General features: G+C 41.7%; 1 protein-coding gene across 3 annotated transcripts in view; it reads left to right on the top strand.

Annotated features, from left to right (window-relative positions):
* PSEN1 (presenilin 1) overlaps positions 1-5,852 on the top strand; it is an 83,667-nt gene extending 77,815 nt beyond the window's left edge. For all 3 annotated transcript variants that reach the window (XM_040332760.1, XM_040332761.1, XM_040332762.1), the window contains one exon: positions 5,335-5,852. In XM_040332760.1, the coding sequence (XP_040188694.1) occupies positions 5,335-5,490 (156 nt within the window). In that variant the 3' untranslated portion in view covers positions 5,491-5,852. The remainder of the gene's footprint in view (positions 1-5,334) is intronic.
* The last annotated feature ends 18,309 nt before the right edge of the window (positions 5,853-24,161 follow it).

Genomic DNA, 24,161 nt, shown 5'->3' on the forward strand with positions numbered 1-24,161 from the left:
ATCACAAATAAAGGAAGGGGAGGTCCTTCCATTAGCTGCCAAGAGCTCAGTGTCCTCCTGAGCTAGAGGAGAGGAGGACACAGAGCGGAGCACGCCGAGGACACCCGGTGGCGAAAGGAAGAATTGCAGTTTTTTCTAAGGACTGTCAAACCTACAGATAGGTTTTCTTTTCCTTTTTTCAGCAGATGGCTATTGGCAATACTTAGTGGGAGACAGAGTGGTTTCTTTTCCTCTTCAAAAAAAAAAAAAAAAAGAAAAAGAAGAAGGGAAAGAACTGCTGATCTCCCTTCTCAGTTTGGGCGTTAGTCTCTATCGCTCCCAAACCGACAGATCCCCTTAGCTACGTCTGTGGCTGGGTGATAGCAGGTGTACCTCGGTATTGTACCATGCCTTCTGGGTCAGAGGGTACAAGGGGTGGGGATTCCCCCGCAAAATCCGAGGGCTCAGACACGGCTATGCCGCTGCTCTCCCCACAGGACATATCAGGGCACGCCTTGATGGGACCTGGGGGATCTGGTGCTGGGGCTGATCCAGGTCAGTCCAACCCCGGCTTTGTCACTGAGAGAGTTCTTGCTGTTTCTTTAGGTGAACTAGAGAAAAGAATGGCAAAAAGGATAGCTAAAGCTATATCGGGTAGAAAGCGGACTAGGTCTCCGTCACCCGAGCAAGAACCCTCAGACACAGAAATCCTTTCCCTAGGGGAATTGGATAGACTTGACGCTTTTGACCAGGGTGGTTCAGAGATCGAGGATCTGGATACTGAGGGGTCTGGTTCAGCCTCCCAAGGGGAAAGTTTGTGGGTTCAGGCCTTAACGGACATGGTCCATGAGGCATTTAAGTTACCCATACCAGAACCTCAAGTATCGGTGGTTCAGCTTAAGGCTCTTTAAGAACGCCTCAAAGCAACGCAGTTTTCCCGATCCATCCTCTACTCGAGGAGGTCATGTTTCAGGAGTGGATTAAGCCAGATAGAGTCTTTTTACCACCTAAAAAATTCTCTGTTTTATATCCTATGGAGGAGAAATTCTCCAAAAGATGGGCGCCCCCGGCGGTGGACGCAGCCATCTCCTATGTGAACAAATCTTTAACTTGTCCGGTGGAAAACGTACAGGTGTTTAAGGATCCGGTTGATAAACGCTTGGAAACATTACTGAAAGCCTCCTTTACTTCAGCAGGGGGCGATAGTTCAGCCCGCTGTGGCTGCTATTGGAATTACCCAAGCATTATCAGATAAGACTAAGCAAATGCTTAAACTTATCCCTGCCCAGCAGGCAGAGGAGTTTTCGGATATACCGAGGGCTATACGCTTTACGGTGGATGCTATCAAGGACTCCATCCAGCAGGCATCACGTTTATCCTTATTTCTAATCCATATGAGAAGGCTCTTATGGTTGAAGAGTTGGGAGGCTGAGCCCCCATGCAAAAAGCTCCTGGTAGGGTTTCCCTTCCATGGAGGACGACTCTTCGGAGAAGATCTGGATAGATATATTCAGACTATATCAAGCGGCAAAAGCACTCTCTTGCCAGTCAAGAAGAAAGCCAGAGGGCCCGCGTTTAAGCGCCAGCCCTCCCCGGGACAGGGGCCCTCTAATACCAGACAGTATCGACGGCCTCCTGCAGGATCAGGCTTTAACAATAAGCCACAAGGCCAAGCCACTGGGGGCAAGAAGCAGTGGTACCGCAAGCCTGCGAAGCCAGCCCCCAAGTCGGCCTTATGAAGGGGCGCCCCCACCCACGATGGTGGGGGGAAGGCTACGTCTCTTTGCAGAAGTTTGGGAGGCCAGCATTCCCGACTGCTGGGTACGGTCTTCCGTGGCCACGGGCTACAAACTAGAATTTTCAGAATTCCCTCTTCCTCATTACCAGGAGTCAAGAGTACCAGGCGACCCGGTGAAGGGAGCCGCGTTGATGGCGGCATTGAATCATCTGCTGTGCCAGAAGGTGATAGTAGAAGTACCAGTCCAGGAACAGGGCTTGGGGTTCTACTCCAACCTGTTTATCATCCCAAAGCCCAACGGCGATGTCAGGCCAATTTTGGACTTAAAGGGAGTAAATGCGTACCTAAAGGTCCGCTCATTCCGGATGGAAACTATTCGGTCAGCTGTCGCCGTGCTCCAGAAGGACGACTTCATGGCGTCCATAGACATAAAGGATGCTTACCTTCATGTGCCAATTTTTCAGCCACATCAGGTATTTCTACGCTTCTCGGTGGCTCAGCGTCATTTCCAATTTGTGGCGCTCCCCTTCGGGTTGGCTACGGCCCCCCGGGTATTCACGAAGGTCCTAGCCCCAATCCTAGCCAATCTAAGGACCCAAGGGGTCACGGTCCTAGCTTACCTGGACGACCTCTTGGTCGTAGACCACTCGTTTCCTGGCCTGGAACGAGCAGTCGCCCTCACGGTTCAGTAACTCGAGAGGTTCGGCTGGGTCCTAAATCGAGACAAATCAGCATTTCGGCCCACAAGGCAGCTGGAATATCTCGGCATGAGATTGGATACAGAACAACAGAGGGTGTTCCTACCTCTATTAAAGGTCAAGGCCATCAAAGAGCTAATACAAATAGTTCTGAGCAAGAGAAAGCCAACTGTTCGCCTATGTATGTGGCTACTAGGCAAGATGGTGGCCACCTTCGAGGCGGTACCGTATGCTCAGAGCCACACTCGCATCCTGCAGGCAGCCATCCTGTCAGCATGGAGCAAGAGGCCTCAGGCCTTGGATATTCCTTTGCCACTCTCACCAAGAGTCCGGCAAAGTCTATCTTGGTGGTTAAACCCTCAGAATCTCCTGAAGGGAAAGACGTTCAGTCCTGTGACCTGGAAGATAGTAACCACAGACGCCAGCCTGATCGGCTGGGGAGCAATTTTGGATGGTTGCACTCGCCAGGGCACTTGGGCAGCGGCAGAGAAGCAGTTGCCCATCAATATCTTGGAGCTCAGAGCTGCCCGACTAGCCCTCAGGGCTTGGACGTCCAAACTGCAGGGGTTCCCGGTGAGAATACAATCGGACAATGCCACGGCGGTGGCATACATAAATCACCAAGGGGGAACCAAGAGTCAAGCCGCTCAGAAAGAAGTGAGCTTGATTTTCTTGTGGGCGGAAGCCCATGTGCCCTGCATATCGGCTATATTCATTCCCGGAGTGGACAACCTACAGGCGGACTTCTTAAGTCGCCAGACTCTATTGCCGGGGGAGTGGTCTCTGCATCCACAGGTCTTTCAGACACTCTGCCAGAAGTGGGGAGTGCCGGACGTGGATATCATGGCATCGAGACTAAACAAGAAGCTAGACAGGTTCATGTCCCGCACAAGGGATCCCAGAGCCTGCGGAACCGATGCGTTAGTTTGCCCTTGGCATCAGTTCAAACTTCTTTATGCATTTCCCCCGCTCCAGTTACTACCCCGCCTGCTGCGCAGGATCAGGGTGGAGCACATACCAGTCATCCTGGTAGCTCCAGCATGGCCCAGAAGGGCATGGTATTCACTAATCCTGAAGATGGTAGTGGGAGACCCTTGGACTCTTCCTCTACGGCCAGACCTGCTATCGCAAGGTCCGATCCTCCACCCTGCCTTACGGCATCTAAATTTGACGGCCTGGAAGCTGAATCCCTGATTCTCAGGGGTAGAGGTCTGTCTCAGAAAGTAATCTCTACCCTAATCAGAGCCAGGAAACCGGTCTCTAGGGTGATTTATTACAGGGTCTGGAAGGCCTATGTAGGCTGGTGTGAGTCCAAGCGATGGCTTTCTCGCAAATTTACCATCGATAGAGTATTAAGTTTTCTCCAGCTAGGAGTGGATAAAGGACTGGCATTAAGCACAATCAAAGGACAGATTTCAGCTTTGTCAGTGTGGTTTCAGCGGCCGCTGGCCACCCACTCGCTAGTTAAGACCTTCCTTCAAGGGGTCTTACGTATTAATCCTCCAGTTAAATCCCCGCTTTGTCCATGGGATTTAAATCTTGTTCTGTCAAGTTTACAGAAACAACCTTTTGAGCCGTTGGCTGAAATTCCTTTGGTTTTACTAACAAGGAAGTTAGTATTTTTGGTCGCCATAGTTTCCGACAGAAGAGTATCGGAACTGGCAGCCTTATCCTGTAAGGAACCATATCTTATTTTACATAAGGACAAGGTCGTTCTCCGCCCTCATCCTTCCTTCCTACCGAAGGTTATATCCAGTTTTCATCTAAACCAGGATTTGGTATTACCATCCTTCTTCCCTAAACCTACTTCCAGAAAGGAAGGGTTGCTGCATACCTTGGATATTGTCAGGGCCATGAAGGCCTATCTTAAAGCTACAGAGAAGATCCGGAAAACAGATGTGTTGTTCATTTTACCGGATGGGCCCAAGAAGGGGCAAGCAGCTGCAAAATCCACCATCTCGAGATGGATTAAACAGTTAATCTCTCAGGCCTACGGCTTGAAAGGGTTGCCTCCTCCGTTATCATTAAAGGCTCATTCTACTAGGGCCATGGGCGCCTCCTGGGCAGCACACCACCAGATCTCTATGGCTCAAGTTTGCAAGGCGGCAACCTGGTCTTCTGTCCACACGTTTACTAAATTTTACCAGGTGGACGTAAGAAGGAATACTGATGCAGCCTTTGGGCAGGCAGTGCTGCAGGCTGCAGTTTGAGACCCTCGGATTCCGGGGGCTCCCTTTTTGAGTTAAATTTAAAAATTATTTTTTCTCAACTAAGTTGGATTTATTATGATTTAAGTATATCTCTAAATTAAATCCTTTTGTCTTGGGAAGATGTTCTCCCTCCCCTCATTGTAAGCATTGCTTTGGGACATCCCACATAGTAATGAATATGCCGCTCTGTGTCCCGTGATGTACGAGAAAGAAAAAGGGATTTTTAATACAGCTTACCTGTAAAATCCTTTTCTTGGAGTACATCACGGGACACAGAGCTCCCACCCCTCTTATGGGGACCATTTTGGGAGGCATACTGCTTGCTACAAAACTGAGGTACTCCTCCTATGGGAGGGGGTTATATAGGGAGGGGCACTTCCTGTTTGAGATTGCCAGTGTCCATCACCTGAAGGTACTCCATATAACCCACATAGTAATGAATATGCCGCTCTGTGTCCCGTGATGTACTCCAAGAAAAGGATTTTACAGGTAAGCTGTATTAAAAATCCCTTTATTTTATATATACCGGGGTTTGCAGCGCCAATATCTGTGTGTTTCTCTTTTTCAAAAAATCTAAAATTAGCCCTAAGTACAAAAAAGCAAATGGCTACTGTAAATATTACTTTCACTGTCCCACAGTAAAAAAAAAAAATTTCCAAAGTGTTTTCTTGTAATCCCCATTTGCTTTTTTTTTTTTTTTTCGTTGCAGGGTCTGTGCCTTACTCTTTTACTCCTTGCCATTTTCAAGAAGGCTTTACCTGCCCTGCCCATCTCAATAACATTTGGTCTTGTATTTTACTTTGCCACAGACAATTTAGTACAGCCCTTTATGGACCAGTTAGCATTCCACCAGTTTTATATTTAACTTTTGGACACTTGTTTTCCTGGGACTCCTCCCCCCCCCCTTCTTCAAAGTGACTGCATATGTGAACAGCTAACAGAAAAGCGCATCTAATTCTTGATTTTTATCCCTGAAATCTGAGGGAAAGTGTTTGATTGCCCTCTTTCTAGTACTAAGCAGGTACGGTTGTTGTGTTTTTTTTTTTTTTTTTTTTTTTTTTTTTTTATCCCATTATCAAGAAAGGAGTCCCAGACATCTGAAATTTTCATTGTGGTGGCATTTTTGTACCTGCAATGTGTTGCCTCATGAAAAGTGTACATGGTGAGAAAAGGGAGTTCAATCATAATCTTCACCTACTGAATGTGCCACTTCTTAAAAAAAAAACACATTCAAAAAGGCTCGGCAGCAGCTGTGTGAAAGTGAAGACCTTCAAGTGTGGATATTCAAATGGAAGGCAGACCATTAGAGATGTCTGATTCGCTTTTACCCTCAAGAACAAACAGGGCTTTTTTTTTTTTTTTTTTTACTGGAATTCCCACTAAGCTGGGAGTGAATAACACTGTAATATAAAGCAATATATTGTACAGCAAACATGATCTTCCAATAATAAACACTGTTGGAGTCTGTTAGTACGTAGGACTTGTCAATCCTTATATGCCAAACTATCTCTAAATTCGCAGTCTAAATAAGAAAATGTGTGTGTATATGTGTGTGTATATGTGTGTGTATATGTGTGTGTATATGTGTGTGTGTATATATCGTCCCCACGTCTTTTCGAGGTCAATCAGGCAAGCATTATATTTAACTTCTTATAATTCCCCCACCCCAAAATACCCAAATAATTCTCAAAATATAAATGTTTTAATAGATATTTATGAACTTTTCTTAGTCTGTTTTGTTTAGTAGCATCTACCCAATCTGTCCTGAGGAAGAGTGTGTGTAAATATATATATATATTATATATATACATACACACACTCTTCCTCAGGACAGATTGGGTAGATGCTACTAAACAAAACATAGACTAAGAAAAGTTCATAAATATCTATTAAAACATTTATATTTTGAGAATTATTTGGGTATTTTGGGGTGGGGGGATTATAAGAAGTTAAATATAATGCTTGCCTGATTGACCTCAAAGACGTGGGGACGAATCCAAGAGAGGCAGAAAGACCTCCATAAAGAGGCAAGGTGACAAAAAAGATGTCCAACTCCCAATACTAAACCAGCAGTGATGCACTCCTCAAGGTAGCCAAAAAAGATTATCTGGCCACTCAAAAAGCAAAGAATAATGTAAAGCTTTTCTATATATTGGGGGGGGGGGGGGGGGCATTGATGGTGTCATACCTATCAGAGCAAAGGCTTTGGTATCAGTTCAAAGGGGAACTGTACAAGAAAAATGTACAAGAGGGGTAAATTTAACTTCAAATCTGAATGTTTATAGATTATGGGGGAGCCCCATAAATTAGGTAATGTAAGTTTTCTAAGGTTTGTTGTGCTCAAGGCTGAAATAGTCTAGAAATAAAAAATATATATTACATACAAGTTCCCTTAAATACAGATCAGAGGATTTATCCTACTGAATATAAAGAATAAGGCTAGTCTAATTTCAGCGTTTTGAATACCCACGACATAAGAAAATGCTCCTCCCAAAGAGGATGTCTCCCCCGAATGAATGCAAGTGCGATTTATTGATCACCAGATGAGAGATGCCTACATGGTTAGTAGAGAAAAGAATGGCCCAATAAGAAACATGCATATTCTTGGGCATACCTGGTAGATTAGGAGGATGGGGGGGAGGACACAATCTGTCTTGCCCAAATGTAAAATGCATATCTTATCACGATGCAATTCATCTCATATACAGGTGAACTTGATAAATTAGAATATTGTGCAAAAGTTTGTTTATTTCACTAATGCAAAGGTGAAACTAATATTAGATGGACTTATTACATTCAAAGTAAGATGGTTCAAGCCGTGATTTGTCATAATTGTGATGGCTTACAGCTTATGAAAACTCCAAATCCACAATCTCAGAAAATGTGAATGTTGTGAAAAGGTGCAGTATTCTAGGCTCAGTGTCCCACTCTAATAAGCTAATTAAACCATAAGGGTTCCTGAGCCTTTAAATGGTCTCTGGTTCAGTAGGAATCACAATCATGGGAAAGACTGCTGACCTGACAGTTGTGCAGAAAACCATCATTGACACCCTCCATAAAGAGGGAAAGCCTCTAAAGGTAATTGCCAAAAAAGTTGGATGTTCCCAAAGTGCTGTATGAAAGCACATTAATAGAAAGTTATGAAAAAAGTGTGGAAGAGAAAGGTGCACAAGCAGCAGGGATGACCGCAGCCTGGAGAGGATTGTCGGCTAAAGGCCATTCAAAAGAGTTGGACTTTCACAAGAAGTGGACTGAGGCTGGAGTCGGTGTATCAAGGGCCACCACACACAGACGGATCCTGGACATGGGCTTCAAATGGCGTATTCCTCTTGTCAAGCCACTCCTGAACAAAAAAACGTCAGAAGCGTCTTACCTGGGCTAAAGAAAAAGCGTCCTGGTCTGTTGCTTAGTGGTCCAAAGTCCTCCTTTCTGATGAGAGCAGATTTTGCATCTCAGTTTATAGGTTTATAAGTCACACTGAAATTGGAAAAATCTCCTGAAATGATTTATCTTGTCATTTTTTTTTTTTTTCTTTCGAAAAACACAAACCTGACATTTTAACAGGGGTGTGTAGACTTTTTATATCCACTGTGTGCCCTGTACCATCTCTGAAGGTTGCAGCTGTATGGCCAGTGGTTCTAGAGTTGGGGAAAATGGCCCTGGTGAGAGGTGGCAGCCCGGTCTCATTTCCCTATGCAGTATAAATGTGGGTGATAGTACTTCAATAGTTATTCCAGCTGTGGAAGAAAGTCCAGGATTTGAATTTGGGACCAAAGCAAAATTCCCATAGTACAGCCTACAGCGGAAGACCGCCGCTTCAGAGTAAATTTTAGCTGGTATTTTTCTTACGCCATTTGCCCTTCACTTACACACCTACTGGGTTTGTTTTTATGTAAATATGTTTACATCTACATACCCTGCCAGAGCTGGTGACTAGATGTGTTTGTATACGAAATTGAATTACAGAAATTAGGATATTAGTGAATCTTTGTGCACAAACTATTTCTGAAACCGTGACTCTAAACATACTTCACAGGTTGCTGCAGTAAAACTGTTACTTAATGAAAGACACAGATTGGACATTTTCAGAGCTTAACAATAGTTTTGCTTCCTCGGTCTCTTTTAATTTATACATATTGGCTTATAAAGCCTGTTATTTGGCTAAACACTAACTTTAATAAAACTTTACCTGTTTTGAAACCATTCAATTTACAGTGCCATTGAACTGTCTTAATTATAGTTTCCTATAATTGGTAACTAAAAGCACTTGACAAGATATATTATACCTGCATATGCTAAGTATATTTACAATAATAATTCTCCCCGACTCGTGCTTTTTTAATACCTTTTCACACATTTGCTTGGAGTCTTCATTGTCACATTACTGACGCGCACAACTGATTTCCATTAAATTCACTTTGAAGGATTTTTTTTTTATACCTCCCCAAGGGAAGCCGTGGACTGGCTGGAGACTATACCCCCCTTGCGTTATTAAAAGTTCTGCTGGTATATCATTTTGAATCTCTCACTTCCCTGGATGGGGTATGTACTATTGGTTTGTTACTGACTGTCTATACCTTCTTTGCAAAGCAGGTATAGACAGTCATTTTCCTGATATCTGGGAGTCGGCTGACCCCCTTTTTAGCTTTTGACCTTGCTCTTAAATGCTTTGCACTGGACACATGTACTGTACTATATCTCCCGTTGGAGTATAAGCTACTAAGTGAAGTCCCCCTGGCCCTGTCCAGGTGATTCTTACGAACCCGGTTACAATGTTATTGCAGCATCTTTTAAGGAATATGTCTCCTCTTTCAACAAAATTCTATTTTTGTCTTTTACCCCTATTTGTTTCCTTTTTGTTGCGGGAGATTAGGTGATGCTGGGCTCTTGACATATACACACACTCCTCCCAGATGCTGGTTGCCTTCGAGCAGGTTAATTGAGATTCATGCAGCCTTGCCTTGGGTGGGATCTCAGGGGTGGGGCGAAAGGGGTTGCCAGCCGTTGCTAGTCATTTTTTGTTTGCATTATGGGTATGTTATTTGGGTGTATTTTTGCAATTTTAAAAGGTTTGTGTGTTCCATTTATGGCGTGGCTTATTTCTTCTCTCTGACTACAGTGCGGGGGCGGGTTGGGATAGCAGGAGATAGCTGGCTGCTCCCTTGGAGGGATGGAGTACTTTTTTCCTCATGGCTCCATATAGCTGTTATTGCACAACTACACCAACATGGCACATGTCTCCATAGTTTTCTGGAACATGCCAGGACTTCATTATGCCCATAAAAGATCACTGGTTTTCAGCTTTCTTTGGAAATATTCCCCCCAAATTTGTGTTTTACAGGAAACTCACCTACTTGGATCCAGGATCCTGAGCCTGAAGACCTGGGTGAGCTCACATTATTACACAACGTACTCCAGAGGGGTCAGTATTCCTAATACACAAGAAGCTACCTTTCCAGCTCTTGGATATCAGGACAGACCCAGGGGGATGATATATCGTTATACATGCCTTCATTGCTAATAGTCCTTGTGTTTTTTCGCAGCGATTTATCTGCCGCCTCACCATATACAGTTAGGCAGGTGGCACTCGGCTATGGGGTGGAGGATATATTGGTGATGGGAGATTTAAACCTCACTCCTTCCCCGGACCTGGACAGACTCCACTCTGCTTCTCGCTGGGTCCCTGGCCTTCCCAACTGGGCAAGTACTTTCTAACTGATGTCTGGTGCCATTTCAACCTTTCCATTCGGGAATTTTCATGCCACTCCACTACTTTTTGGACTTCTTCCCACATAAATGTGATCTACGCCATTCACACTATACTCGGGAAAGTCAGACATTGCTATCCTCCCCAGGGGAATCGCAGATCATGCTCCCCTACTGCTTAAACTGTCCCTTTGGCCCTTCTGGGAGAGGCTGTGGAGGCTGTTCAGATACTGGGTTGAGGATGAGGGGATTAAAGAGGCTGTTCAGGAAGAGCTCTGTAACTACTGGATAATGTTGACTCTACTACTCCTCTGGTATTGTGGGATGCTTTTTAAGGCCTGGACCAGAGGAGAGTATATTGCTTGTATTTCTGTGGCACGTAGGAGATCAGTGCATTCTCTGGAGAGGCAAATGGAGTCAGCCTATGTAGCACATCCTGACCAGGTAGCCTAAGGAGCCTGGCAGTTTGCTCTGAGAGAGGTGTGCCTGTGTAGAGTGGAGAGGACACCGAAATCACTTAACACGGCTCAAAGGATTTTTAAGTACAGCAATTGGATTGGCTGCCTGTTGGCATGGCTGGCTACTTACATTAGCAGTGTAAAGGATTCTGAGGGGGTAGGCAGAGATCACCTAGTGACATAAACCGAAGATTCTCGCAATACTACCAGCACCTGTATTCCTCCAGGGTGGATTATACTCCTCAAGAGCTCTCCTCGTACCTTTTTTTACTACATTTCCAGTTCTTGGAGAAAAGTTGTGCATGAACTTGGAGTCTTGTATCACCCTGGAGGAGGTACAGATTACCTTTTTGCAATTTCAAGCGGTAAAGACCCCTGGGATGAATGGCGTCCCAACAGAGTTTTACTTCCACTATCAAGACCTGCTGGCCCCACGACTCGTGTCCCTCTTTGCTCAGTTTTTCTCACTGGAAGCTCTTCCTGATTCCATATCTGAGGTGGTGGTGGTGTTGGTTTCCAAACCGGGAAAGGACCCAGAGGACTGCTCCTCCTACAGACCGAATTCCCTCATAAATGTGGACGCCAAGTTTTTGGCCAAAATTCTGTCAAACAGGGTGTCTGCGGTCCTAGAGGATGTAGTCCATGTTGATTTAACTGGGTTTATGCCTAGGAAGGGCACCGATATCCACCTCCACCGCCTCTTTCTTAATCTTTTGCTATCCCATGCAAATCATGGTAGTCTGGTCATCTCCTCCTTAGATGGTGAAAAGGCATTTTACTCCGTGGAGTGGACTTTCCTGTGTGAGTCGTTGCTGTGTTTTGGCCCCAAGTTCCTTCAGTGGATACGTATGCTATACTGGGCACCCAAGGCTCGTATCCAAGCTAATGGGCCATCTGCATCTTTTTGCCCTGGCGCTCGAGCCCCTGGCAATTTTAATTCGGAGCTCTGGAAGGGTACGGGGACTGAGGGTGGGCTTCCTGAAGGAGGAAATCTCTAAGCGGTTGACGCTCTATTATATCTACAAGACGCAGACGGGTCTTTGAAGGCAGCGCTGGAGCTAATTGACGAATTTGGTAGGTTCTCGGGAATCTGTATAAATTGGTCTAAATCAACCATTTTCCCTTTGGACCCCCAGGTTAGGGGTCCCAATGCAGATGTCCCGTTATTCTGGGTGGATCAATTTAGGTAGTATCCAGATTCGGCGGGATCTAACGAGCTTCATTTTACTAAACCTGCTTCCGGTCCTGTCCCAGCTTCGGGTTAGGTGGGCCTCCCTGCTACTAAATCTTATGGGATGTATAAATCATCTTAAGATGCTATTCCTTTCTAAATTTCTGTATGTCTTCCGCAACTGCCCAACCTGGATACCCAATTCCTTTTTTGCAGATGTGGATGTGTTGGTACATTTATTTGGGAGGGAGCTGCCCTAGAGTAGCTGGAAAATTCTAACTACGTGTAAAAGGGGTTGTAAAGCCTTGTGTTTTTTCACCTTAATGCATCCTATGCATTAAGGTGAAAAAACACCTTGCCCCCCGTTTTTTACTTTCCTGAGCCCCAAATTTTCATGGGCGTGATCCCGCATCGTTCTCCCCGCGGCTTCCCGGCTCTTTATTGAATAGATTGATAGCGCAGCCATTGGGTCCTGCTGCTGTCAATTAAATCTATTGACGTGGCCACCAGGGGCGGGGCCGAGTCATACACTTGGCAGCCATGTACGCCGAGTGTATGACACAGGAGCACGCCCACAAGGTAACCCCCTTGGGAGACAGCTTCCCAGAGGCGGTTATCAATTGTGGGTAGAAGCCGCGAGAGCTGCCGTGGGACCCCAGAAGAGGACGATCGGGGTCACTCTGTGCAAAACGAACTGCACAGTGGAGGTAAGTATGACAAGTTTGTTGTTTTTTGTTTTTTAAAACGTGAACTGTTAGTATCACTTTAATGCTTTGTAAGATTGGGATCCAACAGTCTTCCATCCCCAACCTGTCAAGAACATGATTTCTTTGGAAATTCTAGATATTTTATTCTATCCAATTAAAAAAATAATATATGTAGAAATAAAAATTGCCAACATATTGGTTTTCTGACATGCATTTTATCTTTTCTTTCTTTTATTTTTTTTTATTTTTATTTTTTTTATTTAAGCGTGATCTCACTATTTATGATTTTTTGGAAGAAGCCATCTTTCCAGTTTTGACATAAAGCTGTATTTTACTGAGAAATCCATGCCCATCTGCAAAGTCTTGACTTTGAATGAGCTGATGGCTACAGAGAAGGATAATCTCACCCTGTATTGAATGTTCTTCATCTGGAGTGTTGGATCCACTGGTTTCAGGGCAAACGCTTTTCGTTTTTATTGTGCAGTGTGCAGAAAATTACTGTTACAGTAAGTGGGTAAATTATGCTGGATGTCATTTACCTGCAAAAAGACTGGCTGTGGTTCCTTAAACAGGTGAAAGTCTGTGGGAAACGGCACTAGACAAGGAGGCAAGTATAGCAGCTGGAGCTGCCTTTTGAATTTCACAGGCTGTCTTGGCATCCATTGCATTTTTTTCTTGAAGCTGTAATTGGGCTTCAGGCATCCATTCTGCATGTCTTGCTGAAGCTGGAATCGAGCTTTAAAGCTACTCCTGTCACACCACTAAATATACAGTTGTACTTTGTTGGTATATGTTTTATATTTGATATCTCCCTTATACTATGTAAAAGTATGTCTTAAAGGGGTTACAAAGGCAGAAGTTTTTTTTTTTTTTTTGTTTTTTTATCTTCTTGCATTCTATGCATGAAGATAAAAATCCATCAGTGTGCATCAGCCCCTTAAAACTTACCTGAGGTACCTCTCTGTCTAGCGATGTCCAGGAGCGTCTCAGTCGTCAGAGTTTCTTACTCCTGATTGGCTGAGACACAGTAGTGCCTTTGGCTCCCGCTGCTGTCAAAGTCAGCTAGCCAATCGGGGGAGAGAGAGGCCTGGTTGGGGCTCAGTGTCTGAATAGACACAGGGAGCTGTGATTTAGCTCATGTGCCCCCATAGCTGCTTGCTATGGGGGCACTGATCAGGAGAGAGGGGTCTGGATCACAGAAGAGGGACCAGAGAAGAGGAGGATCTGGGCTACTCTGCCAATCCACTGCAACAGAGCAGGTAAGTATGACATGTTTATTTTTAAAGGAAAAAAAATGACTTTACAATCACTTTAATTATTGCATCTTCTGGAGACACCTGTTAACTTCCATTTTCGTTTTTTTTTTATGCTTACCTATTATTTTTTTTTATTTTTTTTTATGGCCAACATACTTAACTTGTATGTTGAAAACAAAAATCTTTTTCTAATAAACAATATCTGAATAAAAAAATAAATATACAGTTGAAATAGATATATGGCAACAGTTTTACCTGCCAGGTATTTGTATGTTTTTCCTTCTAGTTCTGAGATTTAGCCTAGGTTCACATTGGTAAGATTTGGCATGCAATTTGACATGTCAAATCACATGCCAATCGCCTGTGTAGACATCCTTTTTTTATTTAATATGAATGGTTGTCATTCATATTAAATGGTTGTCATTGGAAACTGTGGGGAATGACTTGTCACGCTACTTTGCAGTCTCGAATCGCGGGACAAGTTGTACAAGTGTGAAAGTGGCCTAAACCTGTTCCAGAGTTGTTTTTAAAAAATAAAATAAATAAATAAATTGGATACATCATTCTGTACTTGTTTGATACAATGTGCCTGTATTAAACTTTTTCACTTGTCTTGGATTTCACTTTTGTTTCCATGTATGTATACACAAAGTTTCTTAAAATACAACAGCATATATTTACTTTTATGTTTAACTTACAATTATATTATTTGAAATTGGACTTTAAAGTCTGGTTTCCCTCTTATTCCTTATACTGTTCTTTATGTTGCTTTAACCTATTTTTCCTTTTGGGTGTATACCACATGCTACTAGTGAGTTGATTAAAATTGTGATGGGGCTAAAGGTTCATCATGGTCAAAACATTACTGATGACATACTTTTGTACTTCTCTGTATTGCGTTACATCTGTAGCAGTCAGCATAAGGCTCAAATCCTAATGGATTATTCCACTGTTAGTGGAGGACATAGATTATCCTAGGAAAGAAGATTACTGATGATGTAAAACAGAGTGAGTGCACAGGCTCTATAAATCACGGTTTTAGCAGACAGAAATTTGATTGCCAGGGTCCAGTGCTTTCTCTCTCTGTTTATTTGAGGGGATTTTTCATTGCTTCTGACCAGTTAAAGAACAAAAGCAATATGTCTAAAGAGAAGTTAGACTCGCTGGTCAAGACCATGGAGTCCATGTTGTCTGAAGTTGAACAGCTAAAGGTTCACTGTTCCAAGCAAACCGATGAGGTCAACCAGCTTGTGCTAGACCTTCGGAAAGAGAATAAGGACTTGGCTAAAAAGTACTCTCAAATAACTCAAGACATGCAGGAGGCAAAAGAAGCCATTGGGCAACTTCAAGACACCAAGTTTGCCTTTGAAGCAAAGGAAAGGCAGGCTCAGAAACTGAGCAGGCAGCTGTGAAAACCATGAGCAAATAACAATGACAGAAGACATCCTTAAATGTAATGGAAACTACCTCTCTGAAAGAAAGCAGCTGTTTTTCATGGCAATAAAATGGACTCAAATTATCAGAGGAAAATGTGTGAAGAATGGATGGCAACATGCGCTGCGTGTAGGTAGTTCACCGTTCTTCTGTGATACTCAACTTCTGAACTGAAAAATTCACACAACACTTATGGATATGTTTTGATTTGTAAGTGGACTTTAGATTGGCATGCAATTAGAAACTATTGTCTTCTTTCCAAGCTCTTTTTCTACAGTACTTCTAAGCATATCATAATATTCAAAAGACGAAAACTGGAGCTTTTATTATATTCTGTTTGTCAAGAACCAAGATGTATAGTTTGACTCCTTTTGCAGCCCAGAATCTTTCAGATGCCTATTAACAGTGGCACTGGAAGGAAGAACGCAATACCACTTTTTACATAGTATTTTTAGTTTTCATTCAATCTTAAATTATTATGTGGACTGGCTAATTACTTTTTATATTTTGTTTCGCAAAATAGATTCGTAACCTTTTCACAGTGCATGTTTGACCATTTTTATTTTTCGTATGTATTACATGTCTTTTATTATTTTTCTGTTTAATTATTTGGTTCTCTTTTTTTCTCATATTTTGTTTGCTACTCATGTACAGGTTACAAATTTAAAATTGGGAGGATACCACTTTATTTTAGCTTTGTTATGTTTTGTATGGCATATCAATGATTATCTGCATGTTTTCATTCATATATACATTATGTTCTATATATGCCAGATAAAAAAAATGCTTGTTCAATTGTGCAAAAAACTGTTTGCTAATTTTATATCGAAAAATATGCCACTATAATTGGAAATTGGCAAAATAAATGCAAAATTGAAATGCACATATAGATTTGTTTGGTGTTTTTAATAAATCATTTAAACAAAATGTATTTGGACATTCACTCCTAAGGAAAATAAGGTCCGCTTCATATCTCGTAAAGCACAAAGTAATGAACGCATTAGTACCTTGTAGTGGCCTTCATTTTAAATGGCACCCAATGCACTAGAGCAATGAACCACAGTAAACTGTAAGGCAACTACCATGCATTGCCATGCGGTGCACTGTAAAAAAAAGGTTTAAGTGCTCCTAGGTGTGTTGGCAGTCTAAACAAAATGAACAGACTGCTTTAATGTAGTGCACTCAAATAGTGTGAAGTGGGGCAATCGGCATTTGTCTGCATTAAGGTAGAAAAAAAAACTTCCAATAACAGTGCTCCCCAGATCCCCTCCCTAAGAGCCCTTTCACACTGAAAACGCCTATAGCGGAGCGTCAAAATAGCGGTAAAACGCACCAGTGTGAAAGGGCTCTTACACTTATGACACCTCATTAACTGGCTTCAGTTCTTCTTCACCTTCTCTGGGCTCTCACAAGCTTGGGTGAAAGCAGCAAGAGGCCTTGTGAGGAGGGGGCAGGTTGCGCCTTGCTGTTTGTCTTTGGACGCCCCCAGCCCAGCTCAGGGGGAACTTTGCATGTGTGCCCCCATAGCAAGCAGCTTGCTATAGGGGCACATGGAGGAGGAAAGAGTGCAGGCAATGGTTCAGGGCTGCTCTATGCAAAAGCATTGCACATAGGTAACTATAACATGTTTGTTATTTATAAAAAACAAGTAAACGGCCTCTAAAATCACTATTTGCAAGTATTGTGTCAATCAGTTTTCCCTTTTATTGGTTGTGTGTTTTAAAGATCCTTTAACCACTTGGGATCCGCCTGCCGTCAATTGACGGCTACAGTGCGGATCCCAATTTCCAAACTGCCGTCAATTGACGGCCGCCCCTTAGGGCGGTCCCCGCGCGCGCTCCAGAGCGCGCTGCGGGGAAAATCTGTGTTGGCCGTGTCCCTCGGACACAGCCAATTACAGATCGCCGCGAACGGCCAATCAGAGTGGCCGTTCGCGAGGCGATCTGTGCGGCCAATGAGAGAGGATCTCATATGTAAACATATGAGATCATCTCTCATTGCCGTTTTACACAGAGACAGCGGTGCTGTCTCTGGAGAGGAGACCGATCTGTGTCTCTTGTACATAGAGACACAGATCGGTCACCCCCCCAGTCACCCCCCCTCCCCCACAGTTGGAACACAATGCAGGGAATACATTTAACCCCTTCCTCACCCCCTAGTGTTAACCCCTTCAATGCCAGTCACATTTATACTGTAATTAGTGCATATTTATAGCACTGATCGCAGTATAAATGTGAATGGCGCCAAAAATGTGTCCGATGTGTCCGCCATAACGTCGCAGTCCCATTAAAAATCGCAGATCGCCGCCATTTCTATTAAAAAAAAATAATAAAAAAAAAATAATTCTGTCCCCTATTTTGTAAGCGCTATAACTTTTGCGCAAACCAGTCGCTTATTGCGATTTTTTTTTTTTTTTACCAAAAATATGTAGAAGAATACGTATCGGCCTAAACTGAGAAAAAAAAATGTTTTTTTTTTTTAAATTGGGATATTTATTATAGCAAGAAGTAAAAAATATTGTATTTTTTTCAAAATTGTCTCACTTTTTTGTTTATAGCGCAAAAAATAAAAACCGCACAGGCGATCAAATACCACCAAAAGAAAGCTCTACTTGTGGGGAAAAAAGGACGTCAATTTTGTTTGGGAGCCACGTCGCACGACCGCGCAATTGTTAGTTATAGCGATGCAGTGCCGAAAGCTGAAATTTCACCTGGGCAGGAGGGGGGTATATGTGCCCAGTAAGCAAGTGGTTAATAGATCAAATTTTGTTCTGTAATAATCCTTGTACAGGTTTGTCTGAAATACATCCGCACAACACAGAATAGTGTATTTTAGTTGCAGAACTATTGCTAGCTTTCGACATCAAATCCTGTTTTTTTTGACACAGCATTTTATTTAGGAGCACAGTGCAAAGAGAAATATTATGCATTAATTCATAACTATGCATTAATTCATAACTAGTCAGATAGTTGTGGTATTCTTGTAGTTTTAGTATCATATGAAATCTGTTCATTTTCTTTCACTCCTTTTGCCATATCAAGACTGGTCTATGTAAGTTTACAAATATTGTGTAGACTTTGGACATCTTCTGAGCTCTATGTATGTAAAATAGACCAATGCAGGTCTGTATTTTGCTGTCTGACCCTAGTCAACAGCAGTTTTGAATATTGCAGAATTAGTGCATCTGCCTTATTTGTCTGTTGCTTTGTGATATGGGATCCGTGATAAATGTTTTGTAAGTTAAAATTTTAATGAGAAATCTTTCTTCAGTTTCATAACTTCCATGAGGAAGTATAGAGGTTGCCATTGCTGACCCATTCTTCTGAAAATGCTAGTTCTTTCACTGTCAGCCTGATCCAATAACATCTTCAATCATTAACTCACAACAGTTACGTCGTGACAAATGTTTCAGATCTGCATTTGTTCCAAGGGTATGTCTCCAAATTATTGACACCATAAACAGCTAGACAACTAAAAAAATAGTACATATTTCTCAGAGTACGTTTTTTTTTTTTTTAATGCAGTGTCACTGATTATTCCATGAGTGCAACGCTGCAATATTAATCACTGCTTGTTGAGCTCTGCTGCAAATCTTGCGTATAAGGATTGAAATCGGCTTCTAAGAGAACGCCCATCACGTTTAATAAGGATTACTTGCCTTTCATCTAGGTTACCTTCATCGCCAGATGTCCAAATATTCCTCTTGATCACATTTTGTGACTGTAGACCAAGAGTACAGTAAATATATTTGTCTATGAAAATATCTGGTAATTCTATATGTTTTTGCAGATACACCAATCTTTGGAACCTGGAAAGTGCCAAGTGTCATAAATGTTATATTTACACACCGTACTGAAATAAAAGCTTTTTTTTGACAAATACATAATGGTAAGATTGCACCTCTGATTGCTTTCTGGAGTGCCCTTGGACCCCAAAGTCAAGTTAAAGCAGGGTCCCGGTCATTATTATTTTTTGGCCAGTTAAATTGAAATACACTTAACATAAAATATATTTAACACTTGTCTTGTTTGCTGCTCGTTATTCTGTGGCCGTTTCCATTCTATGTGTGGGCATCCGAAGCCCAGAACATTTTTTTTCTTCCCTTCGTGGCATGTGCAGTAGAGCGCTGCTCGTAGCGCAGGTTGTTTATGCCGTTGTCATGACAACTGGGGCGTTGGAGGAATGTCCCGCCCCGTTGTTATGCGTACGTAAATAACAGAGGCACAGAGGAGCGCACAGTCTCCTGGGAAATTATGACACTCCTTTCCCAGGAGTCTGTACAGCTTAGGTTGAAGAGGAGAAAGACTGCGGTCTAGGAAGAGGGCAGATTAGGAATTCTGCATAGCAACAGGGAGAATTCCAGGCATGTAAAACATTTATTTTTTTCAGAACTTGTTTAATCATGTTTAAAGTAAGCTAGTGAAGTATATTTTTATTTTAGGGTGGAGCTCCACTTTGATCAAATATTTTTCTAGATACTGCTGATTGCTTTTAAGGACCAATTGTGAGGCAGGAGAGTCGGCGGGGTATGAACCGGTCATCAATGTGCAAACTACGGCAGCAACTAACGATTATTTTCATAATCGATTAGTTGGCCAATTATTGTTTCGATTAATCGGATAATAGCCTTTAAAAAAAAATTGCATTTTTTTTTTTTTGGGACCAATTTGTTGTTGGGCAAATTACAAAACACAACAAATTGCCGCAAAAACACATTACATGCTTTTCTGCAGCTTCTCCATTGAAGAATATTGAACCAAAAAAATCAAAATGGCACCGTTTTGTGTTTAAAGTCCGTTCATAATCGATTAGTTGTCAATTAATCGATTAGTTTGGACCCTAGTGCAAACTATTATTTGAATATTCAGGTGCCCTGGGTTTAGAGTTCCCTGTAGGAAAGGCATTTTTGCGCCACAGAATTGTTCTTTTAAGAGACATTTAAAAAAATGGTGAAACCACTAACATTCTAACACTAACCTATCTAGCCCTGAAAAGCAAAAAATCAGTATACATACCTTTTTTCTACAGGCGATCCAACCCAATCTCCATCGACGGAAGCTCTAAGTAGACGTCCGATAACGGCTGTGAAATGAATGGGAAATTGCCGCCACCCATTGAGTTTCAAAAAAAAAAAAAAACAGGGATTATTTCTGTAAAGTATGCCAACTCGCTCTGATGCCGCGTACACACGATTGTTTTTCGGCATTAAAAAAAAACATAGTTTTTCAGCATGTCCAAAAAACAACGTTTTTCCAACTTCATCATTAAAAACGATGTTACCCCACACACCATCGTTTTTGAAAAATGATGAACGAAGCGCGGTGACGTACAACACGTACGACGGCACTCTAAAGGGGAAGTTCTATTTGCCTTTGGGCTGCTTTTAGCTGATTCCTTGTTACTAAAAGACGATTCACGCTTTTTTGTCTGTTACAGCGTGATGAATGTGCTTACTCCATTATGAATGGTAGTTTTACCAGAACGAGCGCTCCCGTCTCATAACTTGCTTCTGGGCATGCGCGGGTTTAAAACGTCGTTTTTGCCCACACACGATCATTTTTAACACGAAAAACTGCATTTTAAAAAAACGACATGAAAAAATGCAGCATGTTTGAATTTTTTTTTTGTCGGTTTTCAGAAGCCGAAAAACGATGTGAAGCCCACACACAATCATTTTAAATGACGTTTTTGAAAACGTCATTTTTTTTCATGCCGAAAAACGATCGTGTCTTTGTGATCCTTTTAAATGTTCCATGATCATAAAAAGAAAAGTCATAGCCCAGATGCTTAGACCCGAAAATGACCACTATATATCGACTCATGTGGCATATACGCAATAAATGTATACTAATTCCAGTAACCAATTTTTTTTTTTTTTAGCTTTTTATATTGAATATGCTTAGTAAATACAAAATCAAGAAATTAATATACCAGCCTAACTTCAGCTTTTTAACTGGTATAGAAACATAGAAAAGTTACGGCAGAAAAAAGACCAAGTGGTTTATCGAGTCTGCATGTTTTAGATCTTGGTTTCATATTGAAAATACTGCCCTCTTGAACCCTATTCACTCTATTGATGTATTTAAAGGTTTCAATCATGCCTCCTCTTTCCATTCCTTCCTCCAGACTGTACATGTCAAGTTCCTGAAGTTGCCCTCTATGTTTTATCCCCCAAATCTTTCCCCATTTTTGTTACTTGTTTTTCTGAACTTGTCCTATCTTATCAATATATTTTTTATAAGTGAGGTCTCCAGAACTGGATACCGTATTCTGAATGATCTATATTGGGGAATCGGGACCTCCTTTCTCCTGCTGGTGATCCCTCTAGTGATGCATCCTAGAATGCTATTCGCTTTTCCCACCACCTGTTCACACTGTTTTCTCATTTTGCAATCATCTGAATTAAGTACCCCCAAATCTTTTTCCTCTTTAGTGCTGGCCAACAATGTACCTCCAATGTTGTACTTTTCTCAAGGGATTCTTTTTCCCTAGGTGCAGTATTTTACATTTAGAAATATTGAACTGCAGTTTCCATTGCTTTGACCAATCTTCCGAAAATGCCAAATCATGTTCCATGTTAGACAACTCCCAGGAATAACAACCCTATTACACACCTCTGTATCAGCAAAGACATACCTTGGCCAACAAACCTTTAGTTTTATCACTTGCATATATATTAAATTGAACAGGACCCAATACAGAGCATTGTGGTACACCACCATGATTGGTCTCTGTTATGAGTGAACCCCATTTACAACCACACACTGGTATCCTTTAGCCAACCGCATGAACCAACCAAGGGTTAAGTCTTGTACAGCTTTTGTATTGGATCATTATGTGGAACTGTAACAAACGCCTTGCTGAAATGGAGATATGATATTTCCACAGCACCACCCTGGTCCGAAACATTGGAAATCTAGTCAAACAATGCAATCAGGTTAGTTTGACATGATCTGCCCTCAGTAAAGCCATGCTGCTTTGGGTCCAGCAAGTTGTGTGTTTTTATGTGATAAATCATCCTTTTCAGGAGTGTATCCATTAACTTGGCTATAACTGATGTTTACTTAAGGACTGGAAGGATTTGCCCCCTTAATGACCAGGCCATTTTTTGCAATACAGCACCGCTTTCAAACAAAATTGATGACCTCCTTTTTTCCCCCACAAAAAAAGCTTGCTTTTGGTGGTATTTGATCACCTCTGCGGTTTTTATTTTTTGCTTTAAAAATAAACAAAAAGCAACAATTTAAAAAAAATTTTTTTTTTTGCTATAATATATATCCCCAAAAAATATTTTAAACAAATTTTGTTCATCAGTTTAGGCTGATATGTATTCTTGAAATAGTAAAAAGTTTTCAGCGCTGGAAAAATAGTACAATAATAAAAAATAAGTGAAAAAGGAATGCTAGCCAGCACTTATGATAAATTCAAATAAACTTCCCAAATGAACATGTATAGTGAAACAGTGCAGCGCAAACAAAATACAAATATAAAAGTATAAATATGAAATTAAAAGTCCATAAGTGAATGTGTAGAAGAGAAATCCCAATGAATTTCATTAAACGGTGCAGATTCAGATCAAGTGACCAAAGAAAGATCCTCCACCAAGAAAATCAGATGGCCTCTCACCTCATTCATTCGGCCCTCAAGGAGTCACAGAGCATGGTATAAAATCACGGGTCCTGATAATATCAGTCGGCAGGTCAATAGACATCTCCGGATGGCAATAATGGGCCCAAGAGGATATAGACAGAAGTTTAAAAAAGGCTCATCTGTGTCTCCAGTGAACGGTGCGATCCAGTCTCAGGTGCATTTGGTTCCACGGGTAGGCAGATGTAAGGAGGAATCTATCCTGTGGCCACCAGAAAGTCAGCTAGGTCCAGCGTGGAATGCAGGAGATGATGTCACAGGAAAAGGAAGCAGGAGAAGCACAGGAGGAGAGGGAGCTGGGGAGAACAGGCTACACGCTCTGACTTCTACAGGCCTTCTTTCATATTTATACTTTTATATTTGTATTTTGTTTGCGCTGCACTGTTTCACTATACATGTATGTATTCTTGTACATACTTTTTGGTAAAAAAAATTAAAATGCAATAGGCATATGTTGATTGGTTTTAGCAAAAGTTATCGCGTCTACAGATTTAGGGACTTTTGTTTATTGTTTTTACTAGTAATGGTGGTGATCTGCGATTTTTTTTTTTTTTTTTTTTTTTTTTTTTGCGGGATTGTGACGGACAAATCTGACCTCACATGTCACTTTTTGGGGACCAGTGACATTATTATATTAATTGGTGCTAAAAAAAATGCATGACCTGGATATGTGGAGGTAAACCAATATGGCAAAAATGTTGCAATAACATCAATAAACACTGCACTTAACCCCTCTGGTTTTGTGACAGTCACATTCACTGCTTTATAAATAGGCCTTTTTGTGTTTGGAAATGTAAAATGTGGATTTTAATTTGCATCTAAACTTTAACATAATTCTGCCAATTCCTCTTTTTTTTTTTTTTTTTGTAGAATGTTGCCTTTTTTGGGCACAAAGATTTTCTTACCCTGTGATAGCATATTGACTAAAAGTTTCTTATGTGTCAAAACATATCTAGCTTTAGAGGGAATCCAGAATCATTTTAACATTACAGTAGATGTGTATGATGTGACAGAATCTATATTGGTGTGATTGATTGATTTATTTTTTAAATAATGAAACCAGTTTTGTTGGAGTTTTTACATTTTGAACATTTCTGTAAAAGGGCAGGGTGTGGGAAAATGAAGTGTCTTAACTGAAATGGAATGATAGGTGACTT

This window comes from Rana temporaria, chromosome 13 (assembly GCF_905171775.1).
Source record: "Rana temporaria chromosome 13, aRanTem1.1, whole genome shotgun sequence".
NCBI classification, from domain to species: domain Eukaryota; kingdom Metazoa; phylum Chordata; class Amphibia; order Anura; family Ranidae; genus Rana; species Rana temporaria.